The following is a 19,400-nucleotide window of genomic DNA, read 5'->3' as shown; positions in this document are numbered from 1 at the left end:
ATTTCAAAGCACAAATTATTATAAAGATGACACAATCGATGGCATCAATGTATATGCCCTAAAATGAAGAGGTGGCAGTCAGAAATCATATTTGAATGGCTAGGCAAAAAACTATGGGAGCTCACTACTTATCAGAGGTGACTTTTGAAACCTAAAATTAGTATGAAAATGGAAAACTGTAACTAGATGGCTTTTCTGCTCAGTGACATTCATTCCCATAGCACCTAATTCTGCTATCAAGCATCACTGCCTCCAATGCTTCCTTTAAGGATCTTGTAATTTCGGGTGTCACTCCCTCATGAGCTCATATGCAAGGCCCTTCTTCTGAGAATTAGAGAGGATAACACACTCCTGATTTACAAAATTTCTGAAGTCATCTTCTCCCAGAAAAGATTACAGTAATTCCACTTTGCTTTGGAAAATTGCTGTGTCCTAAAAGAACTCTGCTGTAATTTGAAGGCATCTTACTGCAGTAATATCTAACATCAAACAGAAAGGAACTGTTATTTTTTTCCTGGATCAGACTTCAGTAATATATGTTATTACATGTCCAAAACATGTGAACACTAACACCACAGAGGTATCAGTCATGATACTGTAGCTGTAGGCATGCTCCATTTCACACTTGAGAAAGTCCAAATACTGCTGTGCTTGAAAAACACATCATAAGCTCTCCAATCTGAATGACCAACAGAAAGTGAGTTCTCTAACTACAAGTTTAAACATAAATTCACTGATTTATGAGTGAATACAATCTATATCAAGTAAGAAAAATCTGATTCCTCAGAGCATTGCCATCAGCCTCCACATTATTCGGAATGATTTTTGGCCACAGCAGGTAGCAGGCTCATCTCATCCTGCTGTAGCTCATTTAAAGTTGAAGCACGTGTTATGAAGAAGCAAGGTGGGAGTGAACCTCAGAGCAGCTGTTTCAAATTGTAGTGATTAGATAAACGGCAAATAAAATCAGTCCAGGGCTCATGTAGGAGGCCATTTTGACAGAGATAAACTTTCCTCTCCAGCTAATTTGTGCATGGCAATCCTATTAAGTGGAGCAATGTAGAGGACAGGCTCACTTTCAAATTTTCATTGCTAAAACACCTCTTTCCAGATGCCACCATTCTGTGAACAGTCTACAGATGGTGGCAGGACTCAGAATTTGTGCTCATAAAGCTTCTTGCAGTATTGCTGCCTCTGTTACAGCATGGGGAAAAGTAATCTCAGCTGGATAGTGTTATGATCTGACCATACGCTGAGTTTTCAGCTGTACAGGCAACGGGACTGGCTCTTTGCATCTGTTTGGAACAGGGTAGATTATGTTGTTGGTGGTGGTGTTGGTTTTTTTGGGGGAGGGTTGATAAAAATCTCCATAGTACTCTTCTAAATCAATAAATCCATTACAAAAGAACAGCATTTTTATCTGCTCACATCAGCTAGTCTGCCCCTCAAAAAATTAATTAGCCAGTATTTTGGGGTTGCTTTGTTACAGCCAGCAGAATGGTGATTCTGCACCCAATTGTTAAAAGTTAAAAAGTCATTGGAGGCTGCATACCTTCAAAGTACTAAAAATAATATTGTGACAGGACTGTTGCAGGATATGCTCTCTCAATATAGCTCAAAGAAATAAGAATTACTTACTGAAAGTGTACATAAAAGGTTACCTTGCAATGAAAGTATGCGCGTGTGAGGGGAACAGAGAAGGGCCTCACCAGGAAAAGACTACACAACTCAGAAAATTTTCCCCAAATATTCATTAGCTTTTTCCCTGATTTTGGAAACATATGTAGATAAGGCAGCACTAAATGGATCACTGCAGCCTCTGGAAAGGAAGATAAGTTAGCCTTTGGGTACTTACTCACTTTTGATAGTTGTTCTTTCTCACAAACTTCCACTGCCAAACAAAGATTATTTGAGACTGACAAATCTGTGCTTTAGAATAAACAAGATCTTTTCTCTGATAGGGTGTTGGAAATGGATGCTTAAGATACAGATAACAGTAAAGTCAGCCAGGAGTATTATAGAGGTTAAGGAAGTCTCAAGGAAATGTACCAAGCCTCACTAATACCTGTATACACGTAAGAGTGTTTATGAATCCATACTATCCCAAAAGATACCAAGAGAAGGAATTTTTTTCCCTTATACACCACAACCCTAATGTGAAAAAGACCATTCTTCTACCTTCTGGGAGGGTGGAGACAAAAGAGTAGAAAGAGGAGACAAGATGGTGAGGTTGGTGCAGCTGAAAAGGTAATCTGGGGAAATTAATATAAAGCAATGCTAAGACCTGATGAAAGTACAATGTGGTTTGATTCCTTTAAAAATTACAAACCCCTTAGGGATCATTAACTGCTCTTTAACCAACACCAGCTGTGCATGGCATATCAGGGCTGCCCACATTGATGCAACCGTAAGGGGATTGATACAACTATAAGGGGATTGAGTCAGTCATCAGCAAATTTGCAGATGATACGAAGTTGGGAGCAGATGTTGATCTGTTAGAGGGCAGAAGGGCTCTGCAGAGGGACCTCGACCGACTGGACAGATGGGCAGAGTCCAACAGGATGGCATTCAACAAATCCAAGTGCTGGGTGCTGCACTTTGGCCACAGCAACCCCATGCAGAGCTACAGGCTGGGGTCAGAGTGGCTGGAGAGCTGCCAAACAGAGAGGGACCTGGGGATGCTGATTGACAGCTGCCTAAACACAAGCCAGCAGTGTGCCCAGGTAGACAAGAAGGCCAATAGAATCCTGGCCTGCATTAGGAATAGTGTGGCCAGCAGGAGCAGGGAAGCCATTCTGCCCCTGTACTCAGTACTGGTTAGGGCACACCTTGAGTACTGTGTCCAGTTCTGGGCCCCTCAGTTTAAGGACATTGAGACACTTGACCATGTCCAGAGAAGGGCAACAAGGCTGGTGAGAGGCCTTGAGCACAAGCCCTATGAGGAGAGGCTGAGGGAGCTGGGATTGTTTAGCCTGGAGAAGAGAAGGATCAGGGGTGACCTCATTGCCCTCTACAACTACCTGAAAGGGGTTGGTCTCTTCTCTCTAGCAACCAGCACCAGAACAAGGGGACACAGTCTCAAGCTGCGCCAGGGGAGGTTTAGACTCGAGGTGAGGAGAAAGTTCTTCACTGAGCGAGTCGTTCGTCATTGGAATGGGCTGCCCAGGGAGGTGGTGGAGTCACTGTCCCTGGAGGTGTTCAAGAGGGGACTGGATGTGGCACTTGGTGCCATGGTCTAGTCATGAGGTCTGTGGTGACAGGTTGGACTCAATGATCTTTGAGGTCTCTTCCAACCTTGGTGATAATGTGATAACAAACTTGTTGCCATATTCATGACTAGAGATGGGGGGAACCTTACAAATGGTTCCAAATTCCTTGATGCAACTTTGTTAAGCACCAGTGCTAAGGCTGCTGTTCTAAATACAATTTTTGCCCTACCTGGAGTCCTAAAGGGTAGGTGCCTTCTTCTATTCAAGCTTTATTGTCTCCTAATTTAGGCCAGAATGTTTCACTGGTGGACTCAAGTGACCACCACAAAAGTTCAAACATTTTATGACTTGTCTTAGCATTTTTTTAAAATGCATGCACTGAAGCAGAAGTCATCTGTAACAGCTGTCACCAATTGCAGTTGCAGCTACACATTCAGTGATAACATATGACCCTGAAATTCTGGTGCTGGAATATATTATTTTTTGTTTCCCAGGAGATGTTCTTCAGCACATAGTCACAAACCAAACACATACATGTGTATTTACATGTGTGCTCAGACAAGCATTTGAAAATGATAGCTCCTCATAAATTCATCCATAAAGTAACATTAGTAATTTTCAGATGTGATACAACTTAACATACCTGCATAGGGAGCAGGTATCCTTGAACTCAGAATCTCTTCTTATTGTGCCAAAAGTGACATTTAATTGCAAAGAACTGTTGAATCTTTGTTAAACTTTACAGTTATTTACAAACTGTCATTCACCACTTGAAATTCAAAGTTTGCTGACATCATGTCAAAACAGATTTTCTGTATGAATACTTGACACCAGCCAAGCCCTGCACATTTCTTTTACCTGGAGTAATGGATAGCTTGATGTCCTGCAATATTAAAGTAGAAGTCTGTTGTATGTTTCATCTCATCAGTATGTCCAGAGACTTCAATCCAGTGTGCTATGGGGAGGCAGTAAACTCCATCTACTACATTGCTCTGGTTGTAAACACAATCTCGATCATGATGGGGCCCATTACCTAGAAGAGAAGAAAGGAAAACTGCAGACTATCTCTGGAAAAATCTTATGAAAGATTTGCAGATGTGAATTAAGTATTTAAGGCCAGGAGTGGTGTTTGCTGCCTGTTCAAACTGCATTTCTCCTAACACCTTATTATCATCTGAAATAGTTGTAACAGAAATGCTGTCACAAAGCAAATATTCAGCATTGACATAATTTTTTTTGCAAGTTATTAAAGAGAAGCTTTGTAAGACTCCCATATAATTAACTTAAAATTTCAAGAATAATTCATTTCATTTATGTGACCATAGCAATTAACGTGCCTGCTGTATGACCTCCCTCTCAGGGGTCCAGGTTTCTGTGGCCTAAGGTCTAGCTCTCACATGGCACAGCAAAGTTAGGTTGCCTCAGGTTCATTTCTAAGGAAGATGACCAGTTACATGAAAGATGCTGCAGAAAACAAAGAGTACAGCCATGCAAGACTAGAAAGGCAAAAATACAAAAAAAGGTAGGACTGGTGATACTGGATCTGTTACCAGCTTAAGGATTCAAGAGGGAAAACACCAACATGAAAAGCAGCAAATCCCAAAGAAAAGCAAGCAGGTGGCAAACAGCAACCCAGCAGGAACTAAGACCTGTTTCAGGAAGCAGAGAAGGGTGGCCTTCCTCCACCTCACTCATAAATTCCTGGACAGAAAGACTCTTTGATGTGTCCTGCCAGGGACAGGATGAGTATCAATGACTTGTTTAGCAGCTCATTAAATGCTACCTGATCAGTTTGCTAACTGATAAAAACATTTTGTACTCTTCAGATGCACATCTTCAGATGCACAGACACTTTCAGAGTCTGTTCGTACGCAGTAAAAGGTGCCTGAAGTGACCCAGAGAGAGATGGTCATACCTGCAATGGCAAGTGATCAAGATTACCTAAAATGGACTTGTCTAAAGTAAGTTTTTCTTAGGGTTTTTCACTATCCATCTATCCCTCCATATCTAATATCCATTACCCCTTCTTCTCTTACTTTAATAGTGTGAGCTTTAGTAGAAAAAAAAACATTTTTAATACCATGCCAGAGTAAGCAACTTGAATTGAACCAGGATGTGTCATCAATCAAAAGGTTATCTAGCCTCCACAAAATCAGGACTTGTACATCCCCCCACACACACACAATTTTTACATGTTTATTATAACACTAATTGCCATGTAGGCATTTTTTATCAGATTAGAAGTGACCATGCCTATGGTTTCTCTTAATGTAAGCCCATTGGACTTATACAGTATTAAAGATATTAGAACATTTCTGACTAAAACTATGCCCCAAGGAATACCTTCAGTTTCACACTGCATGACCACATTTAGGGAAATTTGCTAGAGAAAGCGCATTTGGGGGGGATGCATTAATGCATGACTAGAGAATAAGACTAACATTAATACTAAAGCTCAAACAATCACCTTATTTCCAGATAACATGCAGCATGGTTTTATCATAATTATGAAATATTATTTACCAAAAAGAAAATATTAGACAGAAAACTACTTTCTCTTTCTATATTGCTGAACCATAATGCATCACATACTATGTAGGACATGGCTTTTGACAAATAAAGTGACCAGCATTGGTATATATCTCCTGAAGCTACAAATCTTGCAACTATATTTTTATCTCACATTTCCAATTTTTCACACATACTGACCATTTTTAAATAATATTTGAAGGCAGCAGTATACATCAACAAATACAACAGCATCACCATGGCCCTGCTATCACAAGGCTGTCTGATCTTGATCCTCATCCACACACGGGCAGACACCCTGTCCCAGTCTCAGACCAATCCCCAGGGAGACACCAGATACCTGGGGCTGGGACTGCCCTGGTGCCCCGTGGTTGCCAGGACCATGAGGTGTCACTGCAGCCCCCAAAGAGTTACCAGGCCTCACTGCAGTCTGGCAGTGTTGAACCACATTCTCAGGATCTCTGACTCTTTTGCTACTCTAAACTCTGCCTATCCTTGTACACAGGTGCCCTTGTACCTACTCTGACTCAAAAGACTGCTTTGTCATTGCTCATAGCTGTTCCTCCTCTCTCACCATGGTTTCTCCATGAATTTTTGCAACCACAACATATAACCTCTCCCTCCTGCTTAATTTCTTCTTACTTTGAAGTGCTAGTCAGTCCTGCAAGATAATAAAGCCTCATTCTTCTTTGTCTTCATGGTATCAGTTACACCACTATACACTTTCTGCTTTGCCACTTTCTGCTGCTGCTGTTTGAGATGCATGTATTTCTGTCATTTGCCAGTTTTTCTTCTCCAGTTTTAATTCTTGACTCTTTTTTCCTTCATCATCTGCCTTCTTAAAAGGCAATAACCTCCTTGCCTTGTAACCTTTTTGCCTTCACTATCATTCATTCTCTTACCTAGTCACACATGAAAGCAGGGCCAAGAGTTAATTGTCACATTTGTTTCATTTGTTCCCTTAAAGAGGTTTTGCTTTGCCAAACTAGAATCTCAAAAGGTACAGAATTAGATACAGAATTAACCAGGTTGGAAAAGACCTTCGAGATCATTGAGTCCAACCTATCACCCAACACCATCTAATCAACTAAACTGTGGCACTAAGTGCTTCATCCAGTCTCTTTTTAAACACCTCCAGTGATGGTGACTCCACCACCTCCTCAGGCAGCCCATTTCAATGGCCAATCACTCTTTCTCTGAAGAACTTCTTCCTAACATCCAGCCTAAACCTCCCCTGGCACAGCTTGAGACTGTGTCCTCTCATTCTGTCACAGGTTGCCTGGAAGAAGAGACCAACCCCCACCTGGCTACAACCCCCCTTCAGGGAGTTGTAGATGGCAATAAGGTCTCCCCTGAGCCTCCTCTTCTCCAGGCTAACCCCAGCTCCCTCAGTCTCTCCTCATAGGGCTTGTGCTCCAAACCCCTCACCAGCTTCGTTGCCCTTCTCTGGACACGTTCCAGCAACTCAACATCTTTCTTGAACTGAGGGGCTCAGAACCGGACACAGTACTCAAGGTGTGGCCTAAGCAGTACTGAGTACAGGGGCAGAAGAACTTCCCTGCTCCTGCTGGCCACACTATTTCTGATACAGGCCAGGATGCCATTGGCTGCCTTGGCCACCTGGGCACACTGCTGGCTCATGTTCAGCCTACCATCAACCAGTACCCCCAGGTCCCTTTCTGCCTGGCTGTTCCCCAGCCACTCTGACCCCAGCCTGTAGCTCTGCATGGGGTTGTTACGGCCAATGTGTAGAACCCAGCACTTGGATGTGTTAAATCTCATGCCATTGGATTCCACCCATCTGCCCAGCCTGTCAAGGTCCCTCTGCAGAGCTCTCCTACCCTCTAACAGAACAACACCTGCCCCCAGCTTGGTGTCATCTGCAAATTTACTGATGATGGACTCAATCCCCTCGTCCAGATCATCAGTCAAGATATTGAACAGGATGGGGCCCAGCACTGATCCCTGGGGGACACCACTAGTAACTGGCTGCCAGCTGGATGTGGCACCATTCACCACCACTCTCTGGGCTCAGCCTTTCAGCCAGTTCCTAACCCAGCACAGAGTGCACCCGCCCAAGCCACTGTATTTCCATTTGATTGTAACACTCAGGTGAGAAAAGAGCAGCATGCATTTGCAACATTTTTCATGAAAATAGCACAACTCTTTACATTATATACAGAGCTATGAATTAACAACACCCTTACTGAAATATGATGTCTGTGTAAAAGAATGCTCATGAAAATATATTTAACATATATATATATATTCATATATTTGCTGAATATATGTTCAGCACACATAGTGATATCATTTCAGACAGGAAGGGAGGAGTGCCAGCATCTCCAAGAAATACTAATTTAGAGAACGGTATGATCACTGAACTGTGTTCAGGACGATAAATACTCTGTTCCCCTTGCAAGAGTCATGAAAGAAGGCAATTACCACAAATGATCTGAATCTCACTACCCAGGTAATATCTACATGATACAAAAGCGCTTCTCACCACAGTTTGCTTCACAAGACACATTTAACAAAAAAGTTCCAAAAAATTGTTTTATCAGTTCACACCATGCTTCTGCTTGCACAGTTTGTCACAGGAAAACCATTATATGTTGGATGCCATAAAAGAATGCAAGGAAACAGTTTCAGAAATAGATCCAGATGACAAGTTTGGAAGAATAATGTAGACCTCTTTGAATTTGGAGCTGCTATAAAAGGACTACAGACTCAATTCTCTCAACTTTTATCTTCCATAGTCATTTAACACAAACCTTGAAGTCACTCAGTGAAACCAGCTTTTGTCAAGGTAACTGATCATAAAACATGTTTTAAATAGAAAACAATTAGCATCATTTACATGTTCACTTACATATTTACAGAATGTATACAGCTAGGAAAATGGGCACAGCTCGAGTGATGAGGAGAAATCATTAGTTGCATAATCCTCAGTTCTCACTTTTCTACCCATTGTTAAACCTTTCCCTACAAGTTCCCCCCATTTGAAGCAAGGTGCATCAACTTCATGGTATGAGGTACATCCAGGCAAAACATGCTTTAGACTCATCTTCCTTGTCTAATCTGTGGTAGAGTTACATGACTTCATCAAACTCTGAGAAGCCTGCCTAAAAAAATGTAAATACATCTGTTCTCTTATACCAACTAGACTCCCCAGGCTGACTCAAACCTTGTATGAAGACTTCGAGATATTTTGAAGAAAACCCCCACATCCCCACTAGTCTCCACAGTGGAAATTCATTGCAACTCCTATTGAAACATTCAGCTCAAGCACAGCAGTTGTGTGCTTCCTCCCCAGCATTTGCAAGGGAACAAAGAGCACTGGTCTTGAAACTCAGATGCTGCTCACAGCACATAACACCAGACAATTGGGTAGGCTTCCAGGTAGTTTTAATAAGAAATAAACAATTATTTGGGTGAAAGAAAAAAATACATATAGTCAAGAAAACACTGAACACCCTCAAAGATGTGAGGGCATTTTAAGAGCATTTCAATTTTTCTGCTCCTACACCCAGTAATTGCTAAGGAATTTATTAATTTATAATTAAGCTAGGCCAAATATGGGTATTAATAAAAATATTAATAACTTTTTTATTAATATGAAAAAAATCCCCAAAACTTAATAAATAGGTTTTATGTACAGTTGGCATATATATTTACAGTGGGAATGTACAGTATTTAGGTAAATATAACAATTTTAACAATTTTATGCAAACTGGGAGGAATATCAGGAAAAGAGAGAATCCTCAGGAGCAAATGGTGCTCAACCACAGGGGGAGAAACTCAGTAAGAACCGTTAAGCCAAAGAGGCAATGAATTAATTACTCACAGATGATTCCACCCAGCTGGGGAGTGCTGCTGCTGTGTATTAGTGGTTGAGGCTTTTCTGGGGCGCTCTCGTGTGCTGAGCTTGGCAGGCTGCCGGCAGGGATGCCACGCAGTCTCAGGGCTGGTCTGGCTCCAGCAGGATGGTGGGCAGTTTATGACACTAGGGGAAGCAAGGCTTGGCTCTGGCTCCTAAGGTTCGTGGCTTCTCTAGCTTGCAGTGAGTAGGCTCCTGGCTTCCATTCCAGGCTCTGGACCAGGCAACTGAAGACAGGACAACTTGAGACAAGGCAGCTTCAAGCAAGGCAGGTCCAAGCAGGCGAGGTAAAGGCAAGGCAGGTCCAAGCAAGGCTAAGGCAACTAGAAATTAGCCTGCTTATATATCTTGCCCAAGATTCAACTGGGACAATAGGGCAACTGTAGCCAGCAAATAGTTACCCAATGAAAAGGGATTCTGCCAGTCTGTGGCTGTAAAAGGCAGAAACATAGGCCTGGTCAGGGAGAAGCAGTGGCCAGCACATGTGCTCTTATCCCCAGTGTGTTTACCCAGACACATTAGGTCCTGTCCCTTTATTCGTTTTCCCGCATTACCCTGACTTCTCCAGGAAGGACAGGGGAGATGGGGACCGTGTCTAGACATATCAGGGCCTGTCTGGCTTTGTGCTGGGCCCATTTGGCCCTACCACCACAGTAGTAAAGCAAAGAAAATAACTTCATTTCTGTCCTCACCTGCTCATCTTTGCAGAGAAGCACAAATTGACCTTTGAGAAAGGGCAATGAACAATAGGAAACACGTTTTTGCAGCCCAAACCACTTCTAAATTAATATTTGTCTTAATCTTGTTATTATTCATATTGTTCCAAGTGACAAAACATCAGTTTAATTTTTTATTTTGGGGACACACATACAGAATCGTTTGAAAACATGTAAAATTCAACCCAAAAAAGGGTAGATTTAATATCTGAACAGTACTGATCATCCTGCTAATTGACCATGTACACTTCCCCAGTTAAAGAACAAAAGGCATTTGAAAGAATTTACTAGATTATACAGGTCCTATTTCAAGCTATAAGGTAGTGCTCCATTCCCCTCAGTAAGGTCCAGAACAATTCTGCATAAATTCTGTCTTTGTGAGTTTTCAAAGCAAAAATGCTTACCTAAAAGAGAAATGTAAGAACAAGTTTCTGGACATTAAAGTTTCTTATTGCTTTTGTGACCCATGCCCCAACTGATGCTCTCTCTACTGCAGATAGCTGTGCAGTGAAATCTACTGATGCAGGTAGGGAACTGCTGGAGAATAAAGTAACCAGCAGCTTCACTTAGATAAAGCCTTATAAAGAGCTCTTTCAAAATCTGCATGACTGCATATATGGCTCTTGGTTTAATGTACATGAAGGACATCCAAGTGGCACAAGAAGGAACAAACACCAAACAAAAGATTAAACTCAAAGATCTCCACGTAATTGATAAATGGTACCAGTAAAAGATGGAAGCAAGAACAAAACAAAGCAAAACCAGACAAAGATATGGTAAGTAAGAAAAACTGTCCAAAGATCAAGGACTGGAAGAAGAAAAGTGGAGACCAGAAGAGGATCTTCTGAAATGTGATCAAGCCACATAAAGTAATGATGCAGAGAAAAGCTTTTTTTACTATTTTATTACAACTTGACTGCAAGGATGAAAAAAGTATAATCAAACAATCTGCCCATAGTACAGACTCATCTCAATGCAGATGACAACTGCACACAGATTGCATAATGTTCTGGAAGTGTCACACTGCTGAAATTATCAGCTTGATCTTAAAAGAGAACAAGCAAAATTTCAGCCAATTAGATTTCTGAGCACAATTAAATATAGTGAACAAAAAAATCATGAATGAATTTAAAAACCTGATTGCCTCTTCCACTATCTCCAGAGTTTCTTGCAGCAAAGCTGCTTAGTGTACTGCTCAGCCACAGCTCTCCCAGCTGCTTGTTACATACCTTGCTCAAAGTTTTTACCTTTTTCTACCTTTTCCTGTGTGAAGGAAGGTATGCAGAAATTCAGGGGCACAGCAACAGCTGTAGAGGTGCTGTGCATCTCATCCCTGCCGTAGTCAGACTCTATACAGGTGTAAAACTTCCAAGCCTCTAAACCCCAGCAAGGTTAACATATTTCCCAGTTCACTGCTATCCTTGAAAAACCACAGGTGTACTTAGAGGACCTTGTATAAGCACATAAGCTTCAATAACAACTAATAAATACAAACAGCAAGCAGCCAGGCAATTTTCAGATCAGCTACTTACAAATCAGTAAGAGCAAAAATGTACTTTATAAATCTTTGTCATCAATTTTGCATGAGCCAGCAGGCTTTGAACGCCAAGTCAAAATTTTAAGTATGTCTAAATAGTTAGTAATTACATTGTAATATTAAATGAGGTTCTTTAACAAGGTAAATTAACATCTTGAGTTGATAGTTAAGAGATTCCCCTGGATGAGTTTTAGTAACATGGTACAGACTAACAACACTCTGGGGGCAAAGGAATGGGGAGGGTTTGAGGCATTGATTAAAAAGAAAAAAAGTAATGGAACAACAGGAAGTAAAGGAAACAAATAAAATAAATCCAAATGCAGGAGTTAGAAGTATTTGCTAGCTTCCTTATCTTTCACATCAACATTACAACAAAGAAAAGCATCAGGTCCTGTTTCAGACCCAACTCACAGTTATCTGAAAGTGCTACTACATGATGCCCTTATCAGACATTAACTGAACTTCCTTCGCTACACTTAAAATATTCAAATTCACATACCCTATACACCATGTTCTGTCATGAAAGTCTCGCTGCTGACTGTCTGAACAGAATTCAGATGTCTTGAAACGGGATCTGTCTCCATCCCACCAAGGTTGAATTGCTGTTGATTGTTAAAAAGCAGATGTAGGAGAGGATGAATTCCCTTCACTGGAACTGGGTGAGGTCAGGTATTTTGACAGTTTGAGTCTACAACAGGCTCCTAGACTGGAGTCCCCCTTCCTGAAGTCTCAGCAAAGCCCCTGCCCTTTGTTTTTACACCTCTGACAAATAACATTTGAATTTTGTATGTTATGTACTAATCTTTACTCCTATGATTAATAAAAGTATACTTACTTTTTTAGTGTTACTTTTTCCGCTGCCAATAGACTGTCTTATCTCTAGATTATGAAAGCAGTAGATTGATTTTATTACTTAAAATACACAATATAGTAAGATGACAAAATTGTCAATTTGTCACACCTAGTTCACTAACTCCTTCATGACTGGTTTGATTTTCAGAAATGTTTCCTTGCATTTGCCATCCCAAAAGTGGTATTCAAAACCAGGTATTTTTGTCATGTACATTAATTTTCTATCAGATTTAAAGCAGATTGCTTTAGTTTCTCAATTGGTAGGGCTGATACATATCAAGGAGCCAAGTTTTAAATCTATTAAAATACAGGTTGGAGGCTTTATTTGTTTGTTTCTACATTTGCTTTGGGGGTTTTTAGCCCATCAGTCTACTCCTAGGAAAGTTTGGATTATGTTTTGGGTTTTTTTTCTGATGATGCCAGAATTAGAACTAAAGAGTTTACAAGAAAGTCCTCCTCAGTTTTGTTTGTTTATGGTTTTTTCATTGGTTAGTTGGTTGGTTTGTTTTGGGTTTTGTGGGATTTTTTTTGTTTGTGTGGTTTTGGGTTTTTACAACTGAAACAAGAAAGTAAGAATTTTCAAAGGCAACTTTCAAAAATGTGTTTCATTTGTCTCTTCATAGGTGTTTCTCAATGTTAACTGCTACCACACAGAGTTTTTAACCAAATACCCTGTCTAATGATGTAGATTAAATGCGAGAAAGGAAACTAAAAGGGAATTCAACTCATGTAAAAATAAAGTTCTCAAACAGATGGTGGAAACTATAAATGAGATGCAGATAATAGAGTAACAGCTGATAGCAACAAAATGTATAATGTAATGCAAGCTTCCTAACTGCTTCAAAACTCTCTATGGCATTGTATTGCAAAGGACTGATAGTTACTTTCTACCACACCAGAAGACTACTGAGCTATAGGCAGGAAACATGTTACAACAGAATAGCAGCCATGGCAAAATGTTGATCAAAGTTATCATCCCAGTTACTAATCACTTCTCAGTGCTTCTTGCCACTGAAAATAAACACTGTCCCATATTGCATGCTGCTGTCTTTTGGAAGCGAAAGCAGGCGGTAAAGTGGGAGATGAGAAAAACAGTATAGAGTATTGGCACAAAGAATTCATTTATTACAACTTTACCAATATAACCACAATCGCTTTAATTAGGCTCTCACAGCAGCCAGAGACGGCCCCTGATTATCACCGGGGAGGTGGGGAAAGATACAAATCTGCTAAATGCAGAGGAATGCATGTGTACATACTTATTTTTACTTTTCTCATTTTGCAGATTTAAGGGCAACACTCCATTGCTTTATTGATCTCCAGCAGTATGCTCACATACACTCAGTATCATAAATTGGTTAGTGCTGACACACAGATAGGAAGCAATGAAAAACTTGCCACCAATTACTTATATTGTAACTCACGTGAAGTATATTTCTTGAGGGAATTGAGGGACAAAACACCAGGAGCTATCACACTTTGTAAACAAAAGTTTCTCACCATTCATCAAAGAGGATGTAGAATTAAAAATTATCCTCTTTCTGAGGACCTGAAAGATGTTTAAGGCGCTGTCCAGGAAGCAATAGCTTTTCATGAACAAAATGCATATTATGCACCATTATTCAACTATCAGCATCTAGTTCCTTCCTAGTCACCACCTATTTCAGAACAAAATCAGGATGGGGGAAACGAGTAAAGCCCTGGATTGCTTTCAAAAGCAGACCAGATCATACTAAATACTGATGAAAAGTAGCTGCAAAGAGCAAGGCAGCTGCGGGTTATACACAGGTAAAATGGCGACACCCAGTGGGAACAATACCACATAAAATTGCATGAAGAGGGGCTTGAAGAAATAGACTCTTCAGGACTGGGGTTTTTCTTTTTCAGTAATAGAACTGCTACCTCACTTGGAGATCTCTAGATTAGCTTTGGAAAAGAAAGAAAAAGAGATGTATTGCAGGTACAGAAAAATAACCTTGTAAAAAACTGTACTTCTCCAGAATGGCCTGAAATAAGTTTTACTTTGCTTTATTCCACTATGGCTTAGCCTCAAATATTTTTCATTCTGTTACAGTCTCTCCAGCACAAATGGCAACTGGGTATTACTTTCCCATACAGACTTTAAAGAATCTCCCCTTTCAAAGTAAGAAATAATAACTGGTTTGTTTTCTTTTTCATGGAACTAAGTCCAAGATCTGAGTTTTTAAGGTTTCAACACACTGCCACTCTAAAATCAGGATTTTATTGTGTCTTACTATCATGTTTTTCAGCCAATCGAGTGCTCTACTTTTTAATGCTATATGCAAATTTTACTTATGGTATTTTCACTTATTGTATTACAATATTATGAAAACCTTTATTACTCCCTAACTGTACCTGTCTTCTTTTTGAACTATCATCAGACATGTACATCATACATCAGATGGCTTATACTGTAACTAACAAACCCACAGTGAAATGAACTGGAAATATTGGACAGCCAACATACTAAGCCACAGGCTGTGTAACCGGACTGTTTCCAAATAAAATTATGTGGTATTGCTTTGGGCCCACAACGGACCACAGAGGACAACAGCAGCAGGTAAGTACAAACAAGACACCTTCTCTTCTCTCTTCAAAAAAAAATAGAGATGGAGGGTTTTGGAAGGAATACACCTCTGCTGACCTGCACAAATTACTACAGCATAGGTTGATTGCACTTTTCAGCTTTAACTGGCAATATTGTATCTGTCAAGTTTCAAGCAAGCACAGTCTACATCAAACTAATGGCTATGTGAAAATGGATGAACATTTTAGAATGTAAGTTTATACTATTTATTTATTTGTTTGTTTCTGCCCCACTCCTTCTCAAGACATAAGGTGTCAACAGACTGAATTCTATTCTCTCAAGACACAATTTGGGGCATATCCTTTGTAACTCCACTGTCCTTTTACAGGACATTTATATTTTCTAGCACCTATAGTTTATTTAGACCAGGATAAAGTGGATAAAGGCATAGATATGTGTTCAAAGATAAACTAAAAAGCAAAACAAAACAACACTCAAGCATAAGCTTCATTGTGTATTTATTTAGTTTTGACAGTAGGCACAGCATACTTTTGGTTTCCAAGCTTAAAGAGAGGCATAATCTCAGTTCTGAAGAATCTACATCAAAAACAGATTACACAGAGAGACACATAGGATGCAGTTGTTTTTTTTTTTTTTTTTAAAAAAAAAGGGGGGTAGAAAAGCCCAATAGCTTTAAGTGACAGGCCCTGTATACATGCCAGCATCATCACCCTGGGACAGCATCTGACCTTTCAGGAGCAGTCTACTCTCCCACATCATTCTCCTCATGAGGAACTATTTCCCTCGAGGCACAAGCAACAAGCCAGGAACCCTCCCACAGACTAAGCCTTCCCTGAAGGCTTACCAGATCACCTGGCAGAACCTAACTGCCACAGAACACTGGTTTGTGAGTTTGACTCTTCTGGTCTACAGAAACAAATAACCCCACTTTATCTTTCCATTTCCGGATTGCATTGGAATGGCTGTAACTAAAATGTGTGAACTACATTCACACTTGAATCACATGATGCAACATGTACTGTAGCAAACACGTACATTACTAGCGAAATTCTCAAAGTCCACTGACAAAAAACAAATCAGAAGAAATCTTCATAAATGTGGCACATCATTTCACATCCAATATATGTAAACATCTGATAGCCATAACTACACAGATGTTTCTTGGGTTACAGATGCCTCAACTCAAACTCAAAAAAAAACCCCAAAATACAAATGCTATTAAAAAGGACTGCAAGATAATGTCCTAATTATTGGATAGAAAAACATTCGTAAGCTCCCTTCATGGGGAATAATAAAATTCAAGGCTTAAGCAAATTTAGTTCCTTCTTGTAAATTTCAATTGAGAAAAAAAATTGTTTATATGAATGACTAATTTTAAAAACCCCTCTCCGTTTAACTGCTATGCCCTTTTGCTTTCTATCACTGTAGTTCAGCAGGAAGTTCAAACTGCCGAGCATTCAAAACAAGAAGAACAAAATCCCACGCAGGTTAATCCTAAAACTTTATCAGCACCATTACTGCCAAAACTGAGAATCTTTATTGCCCAGAGTACACCTGCACTCCCAGTACTGACAAACACCTTGAGACATCATTATTTCCCAACTGGGCAGTAACCATTGTCTTACAAGTGCAGATTCTCTACAGACTGGAACACTATTATTATTTCTACGTTCTGAGTGGTGAGGACCTCAGGATACTGATATCACTGGTATATTATGTATAGCTTGACACCTCCAAAAGAGACCAAATTTTGCTTCCTTGGACAGATGCAAAGACTTTTATTCCCTACATTTCTGCAAAATAAAAACATGGTTAAAAGAGGCAAAATATAGTACTCATTTTAGCTGCCAAATAAAAAAATTCCTATTACATGGTGTAGAAAGCACTTCATGATCTGAGTTTCTATCAATGTACTATTAACATGGATTCTTTTGTTAGTATAAAGAAAAACCCTAAGTGCAACAGTTGTGATGACACATATGTTTTAGTCTGTGTGACAGAATGGCTGTTTAAAAGTGTGATATGTATTTAAAATGGATAATGAGCAACTGCTCTACAACGTGCTATTTCAGCATATGGATTATAAAACTATTTTATAAGTTTAAAAACACCCCAAACACAAATTACCTAGTTAACCATCATCCTTTCACTAAGTCTGATCCATTCCTCAGTGACAAGAGGTTTATTTCGAGCTTTATTTGACTCAGCATACAACTGTATGAGTGTTCACTTTAAGATACTTAAATACGCTAGCACAGGATATGGAAAAAAATTACAGTGCAATTACTACTGAAAGAAGCAAGAACACTCAAATAGCTCTGACAGACCTTTTCCCAATTTTTAAGTTGTTTTTCTTTTTTCAACTTAGTAAAATTTACCAGCCTGAAAATGCCATCATGACATTTCATTCTATGACTGAAATAAAGTAACAAATCACACTTTAAGGCATTAGTAGGAAATTCTGAGTTCTTTACATCTAGGAAAAGAAGGGTAAGACATCAGGATAGCGGATGGGAAAAGTAAGACCACAAAAAATCCCAGTGGAACTGTTTCAAAGAATTTTCAGCAACCTAGAAACCTAGAAGAGCAGCCTCCTTCTGCATTCACTCTCCTCCATGACAGTTAAATGATATTTTTGTTAGCGAGTGCTGATACCATGTCACAACAGCCTAGGAGGCTCTACCTGCAAACGTGACTTAGGCTCCCTGCATAGAAAGCGGCCAACGCCCGGCACCATCAAATTCTGGGTATGGCTCCTTTGACCGGGACTCCCCTCTCGGTTCCCGAACGATGCTCTGCGGTACCGGGCAAGAGGTGAAGCTATTGGAGACGCCCGCCAGGCAAACAATCCCTCAAAGAGGAGAGCTCTGCCCAGTCACCGCAGAGTCGCTCCTCCATCCGCCGACCCCACTGCAGCCCACCGCCCGGCGCCGGGCCGCTCCCGCCTGCGCAACCGCAACCACAGCCACAGCCTTGCAAGCGCGACTACAGCGACCGCCCACGGCAGCCCCCCAGTGTCCCGCGGGCTGTCGCTCCCTCCAGCGAGGGAGGGCGGAGCAAACGCAGGGCCCTGCCCAGCAGCCGCGGCGCGGCCCGGGCAGCGGGAGTACGTCTGAGTAGCCCGGGAGTGCGCGGCAGGGCGAGCTGGGCCTCTGCCGCGCGTCCGTGCTTCCGTTACCTTCCCAGAGTAGGTCGCCACCCTGCCGCCGGAGAAATTTGTACCAGAAAGGGCTAGAGGTAGCCTCGTCTGGCAGCACCACCTCCGCCAGCCACAGCGCAGGCTCCTGGGATGGCAGCGGGGCTGTCGGGCGCGCCGGCTTCATGGGCACGGCGCGCTGCGGGTCCCACTGGCCCAGCTCCGGCCGCGAGCCGGCTAGCAGCAGCTCGCCGCCGCCCTCCGTCATCCGGGCCGGCAGCACCACGCCGAAACGGAAGAGCATGGCGAGAAGTGGCCGTGGGGCGCGTCGGGCACCGGCGTCCTCTCCAGGGAAGCCCTGCCCGCTAGGTCGCGCCGCTGACAGGGGTCCGCTGCTGGCCACCACTTCCGGCCGGGGCCGGGAGAAAGACGCCGTGCATGGGCCACTGTCCCCGCCCGGCGGGTCGCGGCTGCCAGCAGCCTGCGGCGCGGCAGTAGCGGCACGAGCTGTTGGGGGCCGGGCAGCGACTTGTTCCGCCGGGGCTTTGCCCACGGTGAGTGTTTTCGGTGCTTGTCTGCCTGTCTGCACCCATGTAGCTGAGGGCACTTCCCTGCGAAAATACCAGCTGGGAGTTCAAACAATACCTACCCCAGATAGCCTCCTAAAATTAGGACTGGCATGGAGAATTATCTCTGCAGGTAAATAGTGTGTATCCAGGTTGCGAAAGACTGCACGTTATGTCTACCGAATTTAGCAAGTGAGTAATACTACTTCGTTAAACGAAACTAATGCAATTCCTATGGCGAGTACAGGCTTAATTTAGCGTGGCGAACACATCATTAAGTACCTGCCATACGTGCAGCATTACAAACAAGGTTTAACCTCCAATAACACTTCAATGTCCATGATGTTTATGCCTTCTCAGCTGACGGCCAGCCAGTCATGAGACCAGAAATGTGAAATATTTGGGG

At 41.6% G+C, this 19,400-nt stretch overlaps 1 protein-coding gene across 1 annotated transcript in view; it reads right to left on the bottom strand.

The window, feature by feature from the left end:
* The window catches only part of EPM2A (EPM2A glucan phosphatase, laforin), a 40,753-nt gene extending 21,958 nt beyond the window's left edge, over positions 1 to 18,795 (bottom strand). The window contains exons 1-2 of the mRNA XM_054162468.1: positions 18,471 to 18,795; positions 4,068 to 4,242 (exon numbers count right to left, since the gene is read on the bottom strand). Of these exons, the coding sequence (XP_054018443.1) occupies positions 4,068 to 4,242; positions 18,471 to 18,732 (437 nt within the window). The 5' untranslated portion in view covers positions 18,733 to 18,795. The remainder of the gene's footprint in view (positions 1 to 4,067; positions 4,243 to 18,470) is intronic.
* Between the last annotated feature and the right edge of the window lie 605 nt (positions 18,796 to 19,400).

Source organism: Dryobates pubescens, chromosome 6, assembly GCF_014839835.1.
Source record: "Dryobates pubescens isolate bDryPub1 chromosome 6, bDryPub1.pri, whole genome shotgun sequence".
NCBI classification, from domain to species: domain Eukaryota; kingdom Metazoa; phylum Chordata; class Aves; order Piciformes; family Picidae; genus Dryobates; species Dryobates pubescens.
The sequence above is the reverse complement of the archived record's forward strand: the minus strand, read 5'-3'. Positions and strand labels throughout refer to the sequence as shown.